Source organism: Rhea pennata, chromosome 1 (genome assembly GCF_028389875.1).
Source record: "Rhea pennata isolate bPtePen1 chromosome 1, bPtePen1.pri, whole genome shotgun sequence".
Lineage (NCBI taxonomy): Eukaryota > Metazoa > Chordata > Aves > Rheiformes > Rheidae > Rhea > Rhea pennata.
The window spans coordinates 17,574,239-17,597,616 of record NC_084663.1 but is presented as its reverse complement, the minus strand read 5'-3'; the positions used below and the strand labels follow the sequence as shown (position 1 = coordinate 17,597,616).

Sequence of the window (23,378 nt, the reverse complement as noted above, 5' to 3'; positions counted from 1 at the left end):
ATATATTAAAATAAAGATATTTAATTGAATCTAGGAAAATGTGAAACATTAGAATAGTCAGGTGGTGTGACACTCATATCTCTTACATTTCAAGCCTAGTGAGTGGCTGGGTTACTAATGACAACATCACTCATATAAGCCAGACAGAGCAGAAAACGTGTTCATTAAGCTCAGTTCCTGGTGAAGCTGTAAAGCTTCTGAAGAAAAAAGAGTTTGTTAGAGTAGGAGAGACAGACCAGAAGGGAAAGAGCTGTTGGGCACTGGGAAACAGAAATGAGGAAAGGCAGAAACACACATAAGAACATACAGTAGCCAGAGAGGATCAGACCAAAGGGCACCCAAGAAAAGGATGAATTCATTCTATTTACCTAAAAAGGCTTGTTATTACCCTCAAACAAAAGGTGGAATTTGTGGGACTTCACTATTAGAATACAAGTTATACAGGTCTGTATTTGCTATTTTCCTAAACGTACTCCAGCTGTTGATGAATCTATGCTTAACTGAAAAAAAAATCAGAACAGCAAGTCAGTCTGGAGATGGATAAAATTGCTGGCAGCAGATATACTTGCAATTAGCTATTTTTTCTAGCAAGCAAATTTCACTTCTCTATCTTCTCTTCAATACCCATCATATACTGGTCAGTTTTTAAGACGCTCAAAATAAACTGTTTTTTTTTTTAAATTAAGAAACACTTCTTTTTATTATCTCAGCAATACAAACTAAACTTTTAGCACACTACCCACCAAGGAGCTAAATTAAAATTATTATTTATGCCTTATACTATGGAAAGTGGGAGAAGCTGTATTTATTTAAAAGAGAATGTAAAGAAAGCAGCTATTTAAAAATTCACACCATAACCTGGGAACAATATCACAAAAGATCCAGGAAACTCATCTTACAATAGCTTATCAAAAATAGATAGTACAAAAATGACGTTTCTAGTGTGTTCTATGTTTCCAGGAAAGATATTTGTATTAAACATTTGAAACCAAAGTCTATTATTCATGCAGACACAAAATTGCATAAATTCTTTCATAAGAGATCATGAAATAACACTATCTGGTCATTCAATATTAGAGAGACATTAGACAGATACTATTCAAACACTATAATTTGGTTCCCAGACATCTTGTTATTCATTCACCACTACAGCTACCTATTAATCTCATTTTTGGGTGCAAAGTCACATTATTTAACCTGCGCAGCTGTAGCAAATACATATCTCTTTGACAGGTATGTAGAATCGGACTTGTGTTTCTTTAAAATCCACTCTTCCAAGTGATTTTAGCTCTCATGCAAGAATATACTTTAATAGAAATGTTAGCTCACCTGAAATATACTCTGAATAAATGTAACAGTTAAATGCTGACAAATAAAAGCTACAGACTCCTAAGTCACTGTATACCCAGTCTGTAATATGGCAAAGAAAACTAGCAGACAGATCCAAGAATGAAATAAGGAGACAAAATATTATTCACTTATAAGATTTTAGGAACAACTTACAGAAAAAAGAAAGGAATTTTTAATAGCTCAGTATTTTATACAGTTCTGATTATTTTAGAGTTTTATATTGAATATTAATACAATTTAATATAGATGTCACATGTAATTTACTAGTTAAGCGGAAAGATAGAACCTCCACAAAAAAGCGATCTGCATTATTTTTCTCCATTTTCATTATATTGTTATTAACAGAACGTAGCATAGAGAAATACAAACCTGCTATGACGGGAGCAGCCATGTGGTATGAGAACACTGGATGCAGCATAGAGGAATACAGGCGTGGGTGCTAAGAAATGGGGCATGGGCATGGGGCACAAGCTTGTCCATAGAGACTCCACAGCTACAAATGACTCAGGTAGATCAGCATTGGAGCATATGTGGCACAGCCCAAAATAAAGGATAAAAAGCAAACAGCAAATAAAAGTCTGAAGAGAGCTACAAGCTTGAGCTGCTTTCAAGCCACATATTTCTTCTTGGCAACTGGGGACATCTAACATCATGATGGGGAGCAAATCCTGCATATTGGAAATGAGATTCATGTTTATGTTGTGATTCAACTGTAGAAAGCAATTGCTATACTCTGCTAGCATAATTTGTACTTGCACTGTGATTTAACTACATTGCTATATCACTCTGCTAAATAAAAATCCGATGCAATTTCATACAACTCCAAATTAGTAAATTTTGTATTAAACATTAAACTTTCCACACCTGAAATTTCTAAAAGATCTTGGCCAGAAAGTACTGGACTCTGACACTAGGCCTGAGAAAATAAAAACCAGTAACATTTTGGATGGCAAGAGTTCACTTTGCAGGGTCCATTATACTATACTTGAGGTTTTTATTATTGTTTTCCTTGTTTGTCTTTTTACAATGGAGTGTTGTTCCTATATTTTAGGGAACAACATGAAGTTAATCCCTGGTATTTACTTGGATTAAAGTAGCATTATGCTAAAGATTGTATAAATACAGTATAAAGGACCGTCGCCATCCCAAAGATTTTAAGGCTCAAGTCTAAAGCAAGAGACAATAACTTCACATAAAATAAAAAGGAAACAACACAAAACTAATCAGTGTGACCATAAGTGGCATTAACAGACCAGAAGCCTACTTGTCAAGTCTCTTCTAGGGATCATGGAAAAAGTAAACTTACATAAAGATTTAGAGAAAAGTAACTTTGAAGATCTGTATTAGGTGCTCCATTTAAGTAAAACAGTCAACACAGGAAAAAGCACAGATACCGTCTGAAGAACTTAGGTGTGTGATGAAGCTGTCATCACTGGCTGATAAACTGGCAGTCAACATCTCAATATAGAATATGAGATGACATGTAAGGTGTTGGTAGTAGTCAAGGTCTTTACCTTGAAAGCAAAGGCACCTAAGTTTTTCTTGATGCCGCTGAGAAAAGGGAGCTAAAGAAGGTGCAAAGCAAGAAAAGAATGATGGGCTGAAAAATGATCTTTACAGCTTCTATACAGTTTGGATGAATATAAATGAAGCAAAAATGCATTTGTCAAAGCCAAAGAAAAGGATGTTGCAGTAATAAAGACATCGGATGATGATAGCATGGGTGAAAATGTCTGTTAGACAGACAGGAATGCCTGCATCTTAGAACTATGAAGAAAAAAATCTGCAAGACCAATTCCTTACTATAACTTATTGAGTATTTTTTTAGCTTAGCTATGTCAATGGAATGAAAACTTACTCAAATTGAAAATTTGAGCTAAATTTCTAATGTCCAACAGCTAAAGCAAGGAAGTCCAACATTACTAACTGCTTATGTTCAGTATGACAATGGAATCTAGTTCCTAATGTTTTATTTCTTTCTCAATCTTTCAAATATTCTGTACATTATACTATTAAATTCAACAGCTATATTTTCCATTAATATTTTAATTCTAAATATGCTCAAAATCATGCTTGAATGTTTTATTACTTAACAGCATCAATCATTCACATCCCTCCCATGAATCTAGCAAAATTTGGGAATTATAGCTGTAGTTGGGGAAATGAATAACAATAAGTCAAGGTCTAAGACATGTTGATGAATAAGAAGGTCCTCATTACTTGCATCTTTGATTACTGAAGCTTAGATAGTGCAAATTAAATGAATTTCACATTTTGCCTTCACATCATAAACCAAACTTAACTACATTAAGGAATGTTGTATTTTTATCCATATTAAACTTATCACTGTTTCTCTATTTTTAAGATTATGTCAGTGTTGGGCTCTGTCTGTAACACAGAACATTTTATATCATCAAGAGAAATACTGTAAGCCAAGAATGACCTCGATGTCTTGGGTGTTCAACCCCAGAGAACACCACATTTGTGTACAATGGAAAAATGAGTCAGGATTTGAAAATCTTCCATTTACTGTCTGCCTTGCATATTACTTTCTCCATTCCTCTCATATGTGAAGTAAAACCAGCTACTCTAAAATAGGAAGAGAGATGTTTGTGCAGACAAAGACAACGTTAAGTCCACAGAACAGAATCAGTTCCATAGTTTTAATTATAAGTTCTAAAAAGTTCTAACTATAACACTACCATTCTTTTCCACAATATTAACCTTTGTATTACAGATGACTGGAAAATACTTATGATGCCTATCCGAAAACACAAAAATATCTTCAGCGATATATTTTCATTGCTATCAAAAGTGACAACCGAGAAATTTCTAAATTGCATGTAATATTTTTTGTTTTATATTACATAGCAAATTTCAAATTGGACTCAAAACTTACTAACAAAAGGTTATGTTGCCTTTACTCAGCAGGACAGAACGTAAGCAACTATAACATTTCAGCAAAACAAAACTCGATGATTCTCTCCTCCTTTTAAGTTCCTGAAATCAAATGTTTTCTCTTGGGACACTGCAGTTTGAAGGAGTTGTCCTTCATTCTCTATTGTATTGAATTATATCATAGCAAGACAAGACACTTAAAACTTAACAAGACATGACAACTCAACAAGACATGGGCAGGTTGCATGAAATAACCTGTGGAAAGTCTAGAGGCTCCAATTTTATAAGACAGATGTATGGGACAATATCTAAAAGTGGTGTAATCTCTGTTGCAAATTACTTGAGATTACACACAAAACATCTGCTCATGTGTCTGCTGCCAAAACTTATGTTAACCTGCAAATCTCATGTTTCAGAGAAGCCTTGCGTTGACTTCTTACACTTGACCACACAGCAGTGAGAATATCTTGTTCAAATAGATTAACACATTTTCTACCATGACTCGATCAACTTATAGTGAGAAAGTTAATTTGTTAAATTATTTCAAGTATTAAAAATATGAGAATAACACTGAAGTTTCATCTGATTGTACATACATGATTACATGAACATTTGGGAGAATAAGCTATAAGAATTTTCTAGTCAGCAAGGTAAATTGTAGCAAACCAAAATAAAGTTAGAACAGAAGTGATTTCATCCTTGGAAGAAAGGCCAACACTTTGCAACAAAACAAAGAGTTTTTTGTCACGGAAAACTGTCTTGTGGAATTATATTTGTTTTTGTTTCCTATGCTCAGTGGGCTTGCTGAAGTGGAGTCAATTTGAATCAGAGTAGGGTATAAGAAATGCCACTGGTGGGGGGAGATGAGAGGATTTTCATACACAATCAAGATCAATATGCACATAAAGATATTTACATGCACTTGAAGCATGGTGAAAGTGTTTTTCCAAATTACAACTTTTAGTTTTATTCACAGTTTTCAGTTTAAAAGTGATATTCCTCTAAAAGCATTATCAGACATGAAGAACTGAGAAATAGCATATAGACATTTGCATATTTGCCAAATAGTTAGCATTTTCGGAAGATAAATGTACATACTTTACCACATTTTTATTTATTCAGAACTCAAATAGGGATAGATATGAAAAAGTGATAAGCAATAAAACTGTAACTCTGATGATTGTTAAACAAGTGTCACAACTAATGGCACACTGCGATAGCTGTGGGAAACTTAAACTTAGGAGATCCACTAATTAAGCTGTTTTGAGACAAAAATACACACACACATTCAGAATAGCTTTTAGGCAATCAGACCTCTAAAATTCTCATCTTTTCCATTACATTTGGTTGAAGATATCACAAGATCAAAGTTCACTGCTACCAATAGTTTCTCACAGTAGTAAACTGAATGCTGGAAGAACTGTACTGAAGTCTCTGAAAAGGTACAAAGCATGTCTGCATGAAGCTGATTTACTACTCACATTGATCACTACTTATAAGCAAGTGACACTATAAATGCTGATTTTGAGTATCCTGCAGAGAACATCAAGATGGACAGGCTTTATTGCAGTCTCTGCATGTCTCGCCTTTAAATTTTTGTCTCTACTAAGAACAGATTCATGATGATAAATAAGCAGGCATATTCCTGTATGCTGCCAATAGGAATATCGAATTTGTGTATGAAATATGTTCTGTTCAATTTAACTTATTTGTCCACAATTTTCAGCAACTTTAATCACGTAGAAAAGCTCTGTTAAACCAATCTTTCCTGCTCCTTTTTGTTTCCTACACATTCCTCTCTTGCTGATGAGAAGTACCTAAGAAGCAGCCTGCCTCTACAATGTATTCACATTGCTGCCACCTACAAAATTCATCCTTTTTAAGCTTGAACACTTAAAGCTATTTAAAAACATTAATCATATTTCGATTCAGTTTGAATTCATTCAATTCAAAATGGTGATGGAGAATACTTCATATCAATAAAGGTCAAGACACATATTTAGGAGATTAATTTAATGTTCAGCTGCACTGATCTCAGTCTTAGCCAGACTGTACCACTTTTCACCTGCTGTGAGAAAAAATACTACGTATGCATGGTAGAACAATGTGAAGTGATTAATGATTACTGATGAGCAGACTTCAAAAGGTTCGGAAGTAGCCTGATATAATTAGACTGAATTTTCTTTTTTTATTTCCTTTTTGTAAAGCTAACGTGCATGCAAAATGCTTGGAAGTAGTCTGATATGATTAGACTGAATTCTCTTTATTTTCCTTTTGGTAAACTAATGTGCATGCAATCTGGTAAGCAGAAAATAAAATAATTGAAATTTAAGAAAAATATTTGAAAGGTTTTAATGTTCAATAAAGAGTGGATAAGCACCAAAACCAAAATCATTCTAACCTTATCCAATTGTATAAGTTCACAAACAGTCAGCCTAAAATGTATATGCAAAAGGATTCTATTATAGAATTTCCAGTATTGCCTCTTGCAGTAAGAAAGTATTATGCAAACAGCAACACTTTATTTTTCTGGCTGCAACTCAGTGGTATAGAGCTTTGTGAAAATTCAAAAAAAAATCTGTTTCAGATTTTACAGACTTAAAGACCACCAATTAATGTTTGTTTCTATATTACTGTTCACATATGGGACACGGGACCAAGAATGTCCCATCCAAACTTGGACTCAACTTTATTAAGTGCTTCATAAATATAGAATACTTTCATGTATAAAGTCATGTGTATGAAGTCAAATTATACGTATCATATAATTTGAAGACACAAACATCATTAATTACTATTATCAAGAACACAGAAGAGAACAAGATGATGAGGACACAGTTTGGCTACAGCTTTAGATGTATATAGTTGAAAGACTGTCTGATCATTTCCTTCTCAAAGGAACAAGCTGACCTACAACACAGTCAGAGCTGCATGGACAAATTTACCACCTGATATATCAGAAATTATTAGCATTGCAGAAAAAGAGAACCTCCTCCAATGACAACTGTGGTAAGCAAAAAGAAAGGGACAAGTTAAAACTAAATAAAACATAAGAAAATTTTGCTTTATATAACTTTGTTTGATACCTCACAAGATTAATACACATAGTTTAGCATGACATCAGATGCTAATCAAAGTCTAATGCCAAGGAGAACTAGACATCTTCATCTCAAATAAAAAGGGCTTCCATAGAGAAGGAATTGTTATACCTCACAAAATGAGGTTCACATGAGTGAGCCATGAGAATTCACGGGGTAAATCTGGACATAAGCAGGCAGAATTTCCTGTTCTCATCTTTTTTAAAATTTTTATTTAATTAAAAACTTTGTCAGCCCTCACCTGCTCATGGACTTGAGATGACCTTACTAATTTAAAACAAAAAGACATTTTTCTTCCAGAGTATCTGCACTCTGGACTTCTTCTATCATATAACATCTAAATTTATCAAGAAAACGCAGAAGGACTTTTTAACTACAAAATATAATGGACTGTATTCTTGGTTGCTGTTTTCCCCAGGATAAATAAGAATCTGAATGAATGAACCTACGGCACAAAATTAAGTATCCTGCGTCTGCATACAAATTAGTTCACTTTGTCAGAAAAATATAGATGACTTGAATACAGTTTATCTAATATGTAATTCATTAGAAGAGTAGTATTTCCAGTTTTCCATTAGTATCAACAGCAAGGAGGAGTTAACAAAATCTTGGCTCATCCTGAGGGACATGAAGACATGTTTTTCTGTCTTCTCTTTTAAATTTATTTCCTCTTATAAATCCAAATTTGACAAGTTCTCTTTACCATTCCTCATCCCAATCACCTTAGCGAGAAGCTGAACTGCAATTTGGCACTTTTTATCTTCACCAAGGGCTGCTGTAAGCAAGTCAGCTTCCGGAAGACATAAATGGCTGTCCTTTCTGAAAGTCTGTCCTTATAATTACAGGATCTTAAAGATATCAGAATCTTTTTTTTTTTTTTCTTTTTTTCTTTTTTTAACCACAAAATGTCAAACAAATCGGCATAGTGGACAGGACTGGTGCTGAAGTTCAGTTAAACTGTTTTGTATGAGGTGAAAGTACTGTGTATATCAAAAATAACAATATCTACAATAGTCATTTTACAAAGTACAGAGTGCCTATATTTGAGAATTCAAGATATAAAACAACCATAAAGTTACAGGAAATCCTTTCCAGGAAGATCAAAGACTACATATGCACTATAGAAAGCCAGAACTGGAAATCACAGGGATACAGCATTGTAGATGAAGAAATCTGTACAGAAAGCTATTTATGCAATATTTTATAGGTTTGCCTTGAGTATCTCGGCAAAGGTAGTCACAACTGTTTGCACGACTGTGTGGCTATGACTGAGTAGAAGGAAGAAGTTAGCAGACATAACAGTAACTTTTCTCTCCTCCTTACCCCTAACAATTGCATGTTTAGTGGTCAAATCAGATGAGTTTTCATGAAAAAGTCACTAGAAACAGCCATATGAATCCAGATGATGTGACATATATTTTCTGGTGAAACATCAACCTGACAGTGACAGCGAAAATTCAAGCTTACAAAAACAGACAAGGGACTGACTTTTTTCATAGTTCTCATTAAAACTGGTATTCAAGAAGAATTGAATGACATGCTGGAATAACTAATCACTGCAGTATACTTGTCACTCATCCTTTCTCCATCTGCTGAAATATGAAATTCTCACTGGAGGTGAAGATAGCACAGTGCTATTGGGAAGAAATCTTTCTCAGTCTTGCTCAAGACACTGACCTCTTCCTCAAACCAACTTCACTGACATTTCTGTTGCTACTGAAATGCACAGAGCTTTTTTTCCAAACTGCTAAATTCAGCAAATTATATGGCATATAATCATCAGATGGTGTTTTAAAGGCAAAAAATTTTCACATCTTAATTCACTTTTTGTAATAATTGATAAATTTAGAGGGACAACTTTATTTAGATATTTTACACTTCTTTTATTGCTCAATATTTCATCTAATAAAAAACAAGCCAAATTACAATTTAAAATAAACAATTTAGCTGTATCGATACTTTTAGGCAAAGCTATAGAAATATATAAATAGCTATATAATTTGTAACAAATGACTATTTGAAATTTAGTAGCTAATATTGACCATTTATTTGAATCTTTAACAAATTCCTTCCTCAAATTCCTATTTTAATATTCAAAATCCTAAAAAGATTTTAATTTAAAATGTAAAGAGGCAAAATATTCTGATAAATTCAGAGAATGTCTACACATTCATTATAAAATCATCATCATATATTTACAATATCAGCATGAAACACATACTTCAGTGCTTGTACTGTCATATTTGATTGACAACATGAAGTACAGCAGAAAATAATTCTATACACAAGGTACTTCATATAGAACATTTATTTTCTAGTAACAGGCCTTGAATCAGCAGAGGTTTACTAATTTGTTTAACTTCATATACTGCAAATAGTTCCACTTAAGTCACCAGGAGTACTAAAAGCAAATCAAATTAAGAACATAACAGCATTGCAGTATCAGGGTCAAGGTTAATACATTCAATAGTGTTCAAAACACTATCTGTAATTACTAATATACCTACTACCATTGCCTTTTCAGTTTTTATTGCTTTTAAGATGCTAAAATTAAAAAAGCCAGTATTTCCTGTACATTTATTTCTTCCTTTACCTATGCATGCATTTCCCTCACTTGATTAAATAACATCACTTATTTTATTTAATATAATAATACTTAGTTCTACAGAGGTGAACCAAGTACCAAACAATTTTGAGGTTGTATAATTTCATACGACTAGCCCAGCAACCTGACTCCTTTAACTGCAAAATTTCTTTCTTCACTACGCAACAGTACAGGGGAAAAAAAAGAAAAAATTATGTACACACATACACAGTCTGTATTAAGGAACTGTTATCATGAACAGATGAAAATTTGGTATATAAATCTATAATTAATCTGTTCACCATACTGTCTCTCATATTGATAACACATATTTCATCAAATAATAAAGTGTTGAATAATCAAGTTCTTAAATTTTGATCCTTGATTCAAACCCTGCTCAGTGCCCCATCTGGCAGATCATCACATTTAATGTCCCACTGAGGGAATCATTCTGCCTTAAAAAGCCTGAGTTTTTAAATCCTCCTGAAAGAGATCAAACAGATCTGCGTAAAAGAAACAAAATATGAGTCTTCCCAGTTTGTACAAAAGCACCGGATCCCCAGGCTGACATTTACTAGAATGTAAATCTACTATCTGTGTGGTAGGCAGAAAAAGGAACACAACACACATCATGTGCCAGAGAGACTGCTGGATGCATGTTTTGGTGATTCACGATATAATTTACGGACCACAAAATTTCAGTGCAAAACCTACCATGATTTCTGAATAACGTGAATCACATGCAACCTGAGCACTCCAGCAGCATATTTGGAATTTCCCAGTTTTCAGATATAATTAAAACCCTATTATTTGAGGTAGCTACTTTGCAGACCAGGCAATGGGCTATACAGCTATTATTAACAAAGTGGAAAAATACCAGATTTTATTTTGGCTTGTGGGAGACAAGTATCATCTTGAGAATGGAAAATACTTCAGTCATTTTAAAAGGTCATGTTACACAATAAAGAAGGCCAGACCTTTTAGTGATAACAATAAGATAGTGATAAAAGTAGCATTTATCTACAGATCCTCAAAATGATTAAGTGCATTTTTATGTGGTAAGTAACCTAAAGTTGTCTAGTAAGTAAAAGTGTTTCAAAGTGCTCCTAATTTGTATAACTTACACTCTATTTTAGTAGCTTTTAAGGAAATTAAACCATAAAGAACTTACAACATGAATGACCAAATCTGAGCATACTTTAAGCAGAATAAAACAAACCTTCACGGTACTTTACCTTAGGATTATTATTTATTTTTAACATAATTGTCCTGTATTTGGTGGGAAGATGAAAAATGCTATGAGCTTTGGTACAGAAAATCACCTCAAAAAAATTTAATGGGGAGCAATTACAGTAGAGAGGCACAGCAACTAGCATTATGGTTGTTTTCTGACAAAATGAGACAATAGGATAATGTTAGGAGGTAGTATGAATTTCATTTGTTGCGTTGTACTCCTAGGTATTAATTTATTGTGAAATTGAGTAACAGCAGTTAAAATGCTCTGAACAAATCATTTTATGAAGAAATACAAAATAGATTGAACTGATGTACAGATTTACACAATGGTGCATTTGTACAAGGCAACAGAGTTCAGTCAGCTGTAGAGAAAATAAGCTAGTAACAGGACATTTCCCACGAGCAGGTAATGGTGCAAACTTTGCAGCATGGTTTGCTCACAGTTGGCAATTTTCAGGCCTTTAATTCCTTTTAGGTATTGCATGTGTTTCAAAGTAAAAGTCAATCTAAAGTACCTCTCTGGAAGTACACCATCTCCAGTTCACAGATATAACTGAACTATACAAATAAGGAAATTATTTTCCCTTTTACACTGTTCAAATCCCATTCCAAATTACTACCTGATATGCTCTTTGCTGAACAAATGTAAGAAAAGATTTGAAACATGGGACTAGAAGTAAATACTCTTTCAGGCCTATAATTTATCACTGAAAACAGGGTCCTTACTTTAAAACACTGCTTGCCTAGCATTTTTGAAAAGAAAGAACATCATTTTGTCAGTGTGCTGTTACATTATACAGATGCAAAATTATACATAAATAACTCCAATGCAGCATTTAAGAAAAAAAAAAAAAAAAAGAACACTCTCAATTTACCTTTTCAGAAAATCTCTCTATGAAATACCAAAGCTTTTCGTACTGTAGTATAACCAGAAATCATCTTCTCAGTTTGAGCAGCAATTTTTTCAGAGTGGGCAAAGAAAACTCATCGCTTACTGCTTAGAGTCAATCACTTTAGATTTAATAGTTTTGGAGCAACTCTCTCAAACAGTCAGACATTGTCAGCAACTGCTACTGCTCTGCCATGAATTCATCCCGTGTAAACCTATGACCCCAAATTTAACAAATACCATCCTGAGCTTGAAAAAAATCCCCAATTTTTTGTATCACAAAAATGTCTCAACTTACTTGAAAGTCTTTCTCTTCCAGGATCTCTTTCCTCCACCTGACAAGGAAGGCAGCACAGACGTACAAGTGGAAGTGAGAAAAACCCTCTGGTTCAGACTGAAAAGAAAATATCATTTGAATGTACAAAATCAGTTTTCAACAACGTACCTAACACCCCAAAAGTATTTTTATGCATTCAATACCAACTAAAAATGTAAGCTGAATCTATTTCTTTTCATATTGCAAATATGTTCCTATTTCATCTGTGCCAAACCCATTCATAGGTATAACTTGTACCCCAAATTAAGGTGAGGTATGCAACTATTTTTCAAACTTCGATTCATTCTTTACAGATGTGATTCTTCCATTTCCGTTTTTGTCCATTAGCTTGTATCCATCATGAAATAGTGTATGATATAGTTCAACACTGAGGTGTGAATGTATGCTTCATCTCCATTATTAAGTCTGGTAGTTCCATTTTATATTAACAGCTTTTTGATTACAAATTCTGCTATGCCAAATTATTAATCATTTTACAAATATACAACTTGGTCAATATTTGACTGCTTGAGAGTTTCTTACTGAAGAAAAAAAGCAAAACAAAAAAACAAAACATTCAAAAAACTCCAGTTCTACTCCTTGTATCACAACCTTTAACAACTCAGGTATCTACACACATCTGTCTCCCACTCTGCTTTCAGCCACCAGATACAGTCACTTTATAAAACTCAAATAATATATTAAGTTTTCATGATCATTCCAAAGAGTTTAGACAAATTTGTGATTCTACTTTTCAAAGACCTCACTGTAAGTTTTTTATTTCCATTCCACTTGGAACTTAAGAAATAATTTTAACATTACATTGTCAATGAGATCGCTGTGAACTAACGCTACATAAAATCTCATTAAAATCTCATTTAAAAATAATTATGAAATTAAGCTACAGAATCTGACAAATGCAGGGATACTTAAACACTGATATCTAAATAATCTGTAACATCTCTTCAATACACATCTTCAAAACAGAGCAGATTTTTTTTCCCCCACCATATTCTCTACTGGTCACTTCATAATTGCAGCTTATTACTTAGAAAAAATACAGTGTTTTACTCAGGTAAATTAAGTGAACTGAAACAACTTATTACTATATAATATTCACAAAGTTGTACAGTAAAGTAATTAAAGGTGGAGAAGGAAAGGATTTCTCCTTCTTACCCTTTGACTGATAAAAGTGCAGTTACTTTACTGCACTACAGGATATTGGTACAAACACCACAGTGGCAGCTTCAGAAACTAAAAATCATCCTGTCCAAACTGATAACAGCAAAGATGAGATAGTGCCTATGATGTTCAGGGAAGTTTTAAGTTTTAAAGTATAGTTTGAACTGAAAATAAAAATGAATTAATTTGGGGAAAAGAAAAGGAATATTTTGATTATAAGATCCCTTGATATTTTTCCTTCTCTAGGAAAACTTTACTAGCATAACATGAGAGCACATTTTAAAATCCTGGGACAGCCAGAGCATGTAGTAATTTAACAAGATTTCTCTCTGAGCTTATCTTAATCAGCAAAGTCAAACTAAAGTTCAATTTACAATATTAAAACTAAATTTTACGGAACTTAATATCATGTATTCACTGCCATCCTCCTGAAAAATCCACATCTTTTACTTTAGCACTGGCATTCTCCTCAAAATGGAAAGTTAATATACGTAAAAAAAATCATAAAAAGTAGTATCTCAAAAAGACATAGTTGAAGAAAAAGTGGTGCTACCACCTATTATATCAGACATTACTACGGCAGTATTTAAGAAATTCACTCTAAAAATGTAGGTCTATTCAAAGAAAACAACCTTCTATTTTATTCTGTAAACACATTTATAGACCTTGTAACATTTTATTTTTTAAAATAAAATCTTTGATACTTTTATAACATTTTTATCTTAAAATGATACATCAAGAAAATATTCAACATTTCCTTAAATTAAGTCTTGAAAGAATATTTATTTTCTAGAGTTTTTTAGCACTGAATTACAACCAATTTCTCACTTTTTCATAAATATTTAAAATGTCCTTTTCAGTAGTAGTTTTTTGTCATATATTAAATGTTTCTATTACTGTGCAATACAGAATATGGTCTAGTAAAAGTAACAACCTTCTCCAAGATCGCAAGGCAAATAGGATGGTAATGTCCAATGAAACAGAGTCTGTTTAAGTCTACAATCTGTACAACAAAACATAATCATATGTAGACATGAATCAGTAAGTTAAACAAAGGCAGATGAATTCAAGTGACACCTTCCAGAAGGCTGGGAGTATACACAGTCAGTGGTGAAGAATTACTGGTACAGTAAGAACTAGTTCAATGACTAAAACTGGAGAAAAAGTTAGCATCACTTGGTGAATAATGCTCTATATTTAAAGCTACTTCAGGAAATGGGTAACTGTGAAGAGGAGGGCATTGGCCTAAGCATTTGTAATTAAAGAAGGAAAATGACGGTTGCACAATGGCGAGTTGGATAGAGTCAGTAAATAAAGGTGGATTGAGATTGTTGACCAGAAAAAGAAAGCAACAGAAATGCAGGTGAAGGCAGATAAAGAAGAATAAGACTTTTTTGCAGATGGAGAAGTAGAAAGCTAAATATTCTGCAGGCAGCAAAATAAGAACAGAATACGTTTTTCAAGATGATGGGCAGGATGATGGGGAAGCAACAGTTAGATAATGGAAAAGAAAGAAGGAATAAAGATGATAATTAACTAAGGAAATTACTTGCATTAAGATAAAAGTTATTAAAAATTATATAACATTAACCAAAATAAACAGAAATAACAGATGAAACAGGCCATGCAATCCATCCTGTTGTCCCAAACTCAAAATGAACTAAATCTAACTACTCCTTAACAATTTATACAGCTTGTTTTAAAGTCTTCCAAAAGAAGGAGGACATTTCATAACATTCTTAACTAAGCATGTTATTAAATAAGATCCCATGCAGCTTGAAATTTTTCCCCATTATGTAAGTCATCCTTCCTACAAGTTCATTAAAAAAGATTACTATGCAAGATACATTTATTTTCCTATAATGCTAGTATTAATATATACTAATCCTCTATTTTCCATCCCTCTCAATTCCAACATTATTCTTCAAAAGCAGAGGGGGGAGAGGGACAATGACGAAAGAAATCTGTCTAGAGATTGAAATGTTGCTTTCAAAGTCATTTTACAGTAACTGTCTCAAAATTGTTTATTTTGCTCTGTTACACTGACTCACAAAACTATATTACATAGGCAAATGAGATAATCATAGTATTCCTTTTGTGACAACAGTCTAAAATTCCTATTTTGAGCCCATGAGTTCAGTCTATTACTATACAATAAAGTCCTTCCAGAGCCAGAAAGACAAGAGAAACGAGCAAATACACTCAAAACACTAATTATGAAAATTGAAAATGTTTATGAAGAAATGCTGAAATAATATCTGGAAGTATATAAAAAACTTCATTTTCTCTTGAAATTTTCCTCTTCAGCCTTTCTTTTCAAAACAATTTCTTTCAGCTCTTTTAAATGAAACCAAATAGGTTTAAATATGCAATTCATTAGAAAAAAAATGCATATTCCCTATAGACTTAAAAATTCATCATGTTTCAGAGATAAGATAAGGCTACAAAGTATTTGTAATGGATAGTTTCAGACAGTTTTGAAAATTGAGTAAAACAGCTAATGCATAATTGCCTTTTCTAACACCTGCTACCTATTATACTTCTCCATTGTAGCTTTTGAAGTTACAAATAGTTTGATCTCTAAATGTACAAAAATGCAACTACAAGCTAAAAGCTATTTAAAATCAAATATAAGCAATGACCTCGATTTAAATATTTTAGCAAAAGATCAAGACAGATGTACAACCTTCCCAAAGACTTATTCTGAACATATTACCAACAACTCGGAGCACATTATCTAAGAACCATCTGTCATTATCAATAAAAATCATTTAGATTGTTAACATCACAAATATTGCAATGCCATGCAAAAGTCGGATTTCTTCGCTGGCTGAAATCAAAGGCATTCTTTATACTACACTCCCCAGACTTCTCAAATTAGACAATCACTGAAAGAATGTGCATAGCAAAATTTGTGGTACAACTGGCCTGATTATTGTCTAGTCAATGATTAGTCTAACCTGCCTCCCATGCCCTGGATACTTCACCACTGGAAAAGCATAATATCTCATGGTATTATATTTGTCAATAGACTAGGTGCAACACTTGATTATTTTTGAAGTACTATGAACTAATGACAAGTATTAATGCTATGAACTAATGACAAGTATTTAAAACACTATATTTCACGCTCTCCTAATGCCTCACACTCAAGGACTTCCAAGCATTTTATCATTACAGATGAATAAAGCAAATTATGCTGTCATAATTATTACTCTATTACAAAGAGCTGGCAGTATAGCTGCAAAGATTTTTAAGCAAATTTTCCAAAATATTTAAGACATCTATGGCAGAAAGACAGAGAAACCAGCATAGGATCATCATAGACAGTACAGCCTGTGTTGGCTTCTCCTCCAAAATTTGCCTTTTCCATCAGAGCTCCTAGGAACTCTGACTTCCTAGGCACAGATACAATTCACTATCAAAACTTAGTTTCTTGTTTTCAGACAATTTGACAGGCAACAAAGCACTGGCATATCACTGAGAAGTCCATCTAGCTAAGTGTCCTATTTCCAGCAGTGCCATGACCATTAGCAGACGACTAGAAAAGACTGTAAAAACAGCGCAAGCTTATAGCAGTACCTCCCCAAAATACTCTTCTGCCCTTCAGTGATCTCCTGCTCAGACACCTCCTTAAGACAAGCTGTAGAGTATTTGTATTTAAGTCAACAGTCATCTGTCCAAAGCTTTTTGCAACTATGTACCAAGTCCTGTGGCAAAGAATTCCAAAATGTAAGTACATGCTATATAGCATGTCTGCCTTCTACCTCACACACAGTAGTTTTATTTAAAGCAGTTCAGCTATTGCACTAAAAGAGGGTATGAACAACCATTTCCTATTCATTTTATTCACGTTATTCATCTTTTTTCCCCTTTATATCTCTCTACCATTTTCCCCTTTGTCTCTTTTGCAGACTAGAATTTTTCTACACTTCCTCACAAACAGGAGCTGCCATGTTTGCTCATCCTTCTTAAGCATCCTTTCCTATATTTTTCCATTTTTGAAATAGGCCTCAAACCGTACACAGCATTTAAGATGCAAACAGAGTATCAATGCATAGTGATGTTTGTTCTTTTTCCTTCCTACTAATTCCTAGCCTTTAATATTTTTTTCTTTTCTTTCTTGACTGCTCCAGAGCTGACATTCTTCTCTCGCTCTTGAGTACAAGTTAACTTGAAGCACATTGTTGCACAGGTAAAATCGTCTCCATGCATCCCACATAATCCACTTTATTTTCATCTATATGAAATTCCATCTGCCAATTACTGCCTAGCTGGTCAGCAGCACCAAGTCCTTGTGCAACTCCTTGTTTCTTTACTACTCTGAACAACAGGGCACTGGTAGCAAACTTTTGTTTTCTCGCTTCTGTATCTCTTTTCCAGTCATTACAGAGGAAACAATAAAAAGACTAATTCCTGCTTGAGCAGGGTGGTTGGACTAGATGATCTCCAGAGGTCCCTTCCAACCTCAACCATTTGGTAATCCTGTGAAATTCTCGTAGGATACCACTTGTGATTTCTCTTAATTCTGAAATTTGCTTCCTTACTCTTACCATTCATTTTCTGCGTTTCAGCCAGTTATTATCCATAGAAGGGTACTCCCTTTAATCCCACAGCAATAATTTTTCTTTAATAGTCTTTTGTGAAGAATTCTGTTCACCATTTTTAGAAATTTGAGTAGACCACATCAACCTTCTGCATATGCCCATCGGCTTTCAAAGAATTCCAATATATTTGTGAGATAAGATTTCTCTTTACAAAGGTTATGCCATGTGAAATCTACTTATAGTGAAATAACATTATGATTAACTTTAGCGAACACTGTATTTTAGTCAAGTCTCCTACTTCTCAGCTTTACAGTCAGTCATATAAATAAATTACAATTACCTTGTGGTGATAAAAACGTAAACTTTTTGATGACATGTTAAGAAGAAATTTACAGTTATACATAAATACTTGTATAAAAGATACACTTTTATTGAGTTAGCACTTTTTGGATTGTCTTCTATCATTGCTTTTGTTTGCAAAGAAAATCTCTGCAAGCTAATTTGAAGCAATAATGTAACATAATATAATGTTTATTAAAGTTTTATTAACAAATATTTAACAAATACAATATTTATAGCATTGTACTAAAAGAGTATCTAATTCATGACTTAAATCAGTAATTTGGTTATACCATCAGGTTATCCTTAAACATTACTCCATGACAGTTCAGAAAATGCTTTGGAAAGTCAAAACAAAGGCAAAAATGAAGTACAAAAGGTATGTTGAAAAAGCAGAGGATTCTGAGCATTTCTCACAGTCACATAGACATTAATTCATTTCATTTGTTACTACAGACATTAGTTCATTTAATTTTTCTAGGTCAAGTTTAAAAGCATAAACAGGATTAAGATGAAATAGAATCAAGTTGGTTGTTTTAGTCTTTTACTTAGTTCCCTAATGAAAAAAATGTGCAATCTGTTCCACATCTGTGATTAATTTTTTAATAATTTCATTATGACTATATACAGGGGGATGAACCTAAAAGCAACAATGTCCAACAGCACATGTCTAAAGTAATTCTAATCTGATAATAACACAAAGCTAGATGATTTAGGCTAAAATAATAAAAACAAACCAATTTACAAACTGTAGGTAAGACCAAAAGGTAACTGTCTCTAATTCAAACACCTGCCAGTTAATAAGATGATAATTTCTGAGCCTGTTTGATCCTTTCATTAAGACCAAATCTGATCCAAACAAATTCATAGTGCTTGAGAATCTGTAATGGAAACTAAGATTTTCAAGTCAGAAAGATCTTGCAGAGCCAAAATACCATGGAAAAGTTAACTAACTTACTCTTTCCCCTATAGAAGAGCAACTATTTCAAAAAAAAATGTATATATATATATACATCAATAGTATTCACATTTCCTATTTCTGCTAAGAAAGTTCAAAAGAATTAGTTATCTTACATTGTTTTACTAAATCTGACAACTCTATGCTGTGCAATAAGTGCTGTGCTTAAATACTAATGCCCTTTGCTTTCCCTAAAAGCAGAAAGCACAGGCATATAATGTGTTATATTTCTTGCATGGTCATAAAGCTGAAGAATGCACTTCCTTATACTCCTTAGTTCTGAGCAAATTCCTCCATGGGAGGTGTAAGGAAATCGAATTGGACAAACTGAAAGAGGAAATACAAAGATGACACAAGCAACTGTACAGGTAAGTCTCAAACATCTACACACTTCAAAAGTCAAACCTTCTGGCTATTTTCCAGATGAATTTATTTTGCATCTTTAATTTACTTAGATCTACTCTTTTTTCTACAGGCTATAAGATAGACTTGAGTGAAAACTTCCAGACAAAATATTTTCAATGGCATGCACATCTGCAATACCAAAACCTAAAGTTCATCTAAGTTCTGTCTACTCTAAGTGACAGAAAGAATGTTTATTTCAATGTGTTTTTTATTTTAAGCTAGGCTTATATATGGGCTCCAATTATTCTGAAATTCTCATCCAGCTGGAAGAAAGTTGTTTTTTAAGCTTTCTTTTATTTAAGACCTATTAATTATATCTGAAATTACTAATGTCATTTGAAATTAAATATTTAAATTCGATCTCTAGTAGTGACTTGACACTAATTAACTGGCCAAGAATGTGGTGAAAGAAATAAAGCTGTGTCACGTTGGATTTTTTTCCCCTTCTTCTGACTGCTCAGCAAACTGTAATAATTGCTTTTATACACAATAACTATGAGATATGATTTACCTTATCAAAGCATATAATAAATCTAGATCATTAGTAAAAATACAATGATTTAATTATGAATAACTTCATTCTGAAGCAAAATATTTTCATACAAATGTTAACTTGCTTTCAGATGCTTATTGATTTGAAACTACACATGGGCAGGAACCATTTATTAAAAAGAATAGTTCAACTTTTTCTCCTGTGAGAAAAACTTCAAAAGATCATCATCAGAATCAAAAGTCCATCATACTTCTTCAATAACCTGCTTTAAAAAGGAAAATGAGCACAAATAAGCAGTATGACTAATATTTACTGAACTAATTCCCTACTTCAATTTTTGAATTTCTAAACTATTTACCTCATGTATCATTCTAATTATTTTTCCAGGTCATTCCCAGAGAATCTTGATGCTGGGAAATTAATTAATGGGTACAATACAGAAACTGTCACTTTTATTCAAACACAATTTCAGTGTTGGCCTCATTTACATGTTTTCCTTTATACTAAACAATAGGATTGCTGAACTTTTTGCATTATATTGCTGGTTCATTAAAAAGAACACAATCATAATTCCTTTCTGCAGATATTCATCAGTTATCGCATTTTGCTGAAATACATAAACCAAGAACAAGACAACCACTAGAGTTTTCAGCCTCAGCATTTCAGAGATACTGAAACAGCTGTCTAACAGTTAATTGTCTGATTAACTGATTACAGCTTTAATAAAATAGATACTAAATTATCTGCTCAAAACAGACCTATAAAAAGTATGGTTAGCTTAAAGCTTCACAATCACACACACACAGCAGAAAAAAACATCTGAACAACTGTACAAATACATAGGACACATTTATGCTGAAAAACTAAAACCGAATGAACAGTATTAAAACCTAATAGTTTGTTATTCCAACTTCTCAGAAAATAATAATAATGTTTAGATGTACTTTGCCAAAACAGAATTCAAAAAAATCCTCTCACTGAGTATTTTGTAGGCATCTTACGTGAGTTCCTGATTTGGAGGCTTACATGTCAACCTCTTTGGACAAAAGTTAGTATTTTGATTACAATGAATGATGAAATGAAAGACTATAGGTCATCTGAGGAAAGCTTATTAAGTAATTCAGTGAACATATTACTAAAATCGTATCCACAATCTAAGATGAAGGGATAACTATATCAATGTATGACATTAATACTTTGTGGAATATTTACTATTGTATTCTGAACATGAACTGACATTTATACCAAAACCTATTGAATGGTCTAAGAAGGAACATTAAAACCCTAATTTCTTGAAAATAATAACAAATAAACTATCAAGAGAACTACTCCACTGCATTTTTAAGGAATAAAACAAATACGCCCATGATACCCAATCAGATATTTTCTGACAAATCTTCTGGTCTTCTTGACTAAGAATAAAAGTGGCTAGAATAGGCTAAACAGAAATACCAAAAAAGTAATTAAGCAGGAGCTATGGCCTTCCTGTCCTGTTTTCCAAGCTGAGATATAGTCATGACACAGAGCCAAGAACAACACACAAGTTCCTAGCAGAACCATTACAAAGATACTCAAGATATGCTGCTTCTCAGAAGGACTACACCTGCTTTTTTATCCTCTTCTCTCACCATTAAACTACACTGCATTGCCCAAAGTAGTGATAAAACCCCTAATTCCTGATCACCAGTACTCCACTGAAGACAAGAAAGTAGTTGGAATGAGTATCTACTTGCTGGCCTACATAAACCTTAACACTTCCTCATGAAGACAACGCTTTCTTGCAAATCAGCGCACACTAATTTAAGATAGAGACTGATTAGTGTCTACCTAGATTGGCTGAATGTTTAATCTTGTCTTCTGCCGATGATCTAATTGCACCAAGGTTTTTAGTGACCGTAAGACATAACAACATTCTTTGGCCTGTGCGCTTTGCAGTTCATTTAGCTTCTGTTACAATAAACATACCAATAATGACACAGAAAATAAGGTAAGCAGATGCAGAAAGCAGCTAGCATTATCTTCAGTGATTAAACAGCAAGGAAAGTATATAAAACCCACGAACAAGTAGCTAGCTACTCTTGAGCCATGTCCAGCACTCAGGTATCATCACTCCATAATTGTGTTTCTGCAGAACTGCAGTCCTCTAAAAGGGCTGATGTCAAAAGCAACTGAAAAGCCAACAACATTACTCATTTCAAGTATCTCATTTCTGAGTATACTCATTTCTGCAAAATGACAAGATGCTGCTACTATGGAAACAAGGGGGAAGCAGGAGTCTGTCAGGCACAGCTCACTGAGAGCCCATAGGAGTCTGAACTGCAGATTTGTGTGTCCATAAAGGAGTATAGGAACCAAAGACAAAGAACGTAGTGGGGAGAATGTTGCAGCCTAACTGGAATTAAGTGAAATGAAGAATGCATGTGTAATGAATCAGGGCTCAGTACCACAGCATACTGAAGAGAATCCAAAAGTTGGAAAACCTCTTTATCACATCCCTAATTTACATGGAAGGTATTCAAATATCATATTGATAATCACATATAAAACTTCAAGACATAAAACTATACTGCAAGTGCTCAAATACAAATGAAAGCAAATATTTAGCTTCAAAAGGTGAAAAGGTATACAATAAAATATTTCAAAATTTATTTTATAAAAATTTCCCCCTCCCCCCCCCAAAAAAAAAAATCACAGGAAGGCTTACAATTATGAAAATGTTATGTAAAAAGCAGGTGTGCTTTTTTTAAAATAAAACAAAAGATATCATCAACAGCAGAAAAGGATTTTTCCCTGAAACATGAAACTGAAGTTAAAACATACCTAAAAGGCATTTTTCTCCACCTGCAATCTGAGCTTTAAAAAGTATCATTAATGAAAGTTGTTTATACCTTCCAGAAAGGATAGATTGATTTGTTTTCCACTAACATACTGGGTTTTCCACAGGTTTGATAAAGTACCATGTACAAAGGAAAAATCCATTTAGAAAGAAGAAAAAAACCCTGTTTATTAACAAACAAAAAGACAATTAGAATTTAAACTTAAAATACTAATAACATGAAATCACCAATTTTAATTCTGGCTAA

General features: G+C 33.3%; 1 protein-coding gene across 1 annotated transcript in view; it reads right to left on the bottom strand.

Moving 5' to 3' along the window:
- TBC1D22A (TBC1 domain family member 22A) overlaps positions 1 to 23,378 on the bottom strand; it is a 186,731-nt gene that overhangs the window by 31,898 nt on the left and 131,455 nt on the right. Inside the window, exon 12 of the mRNA XM_062582762.1 lies at positions 12,354 to 12,449. Within this exon, the coding sequence (XP_062438746.1) occupies positions 12,354 to 12,449 (96 nt within the window). The remainder of the gene's footprint in view (positions 1 to 12,353; positions 12,450 to 23,378) is intronic.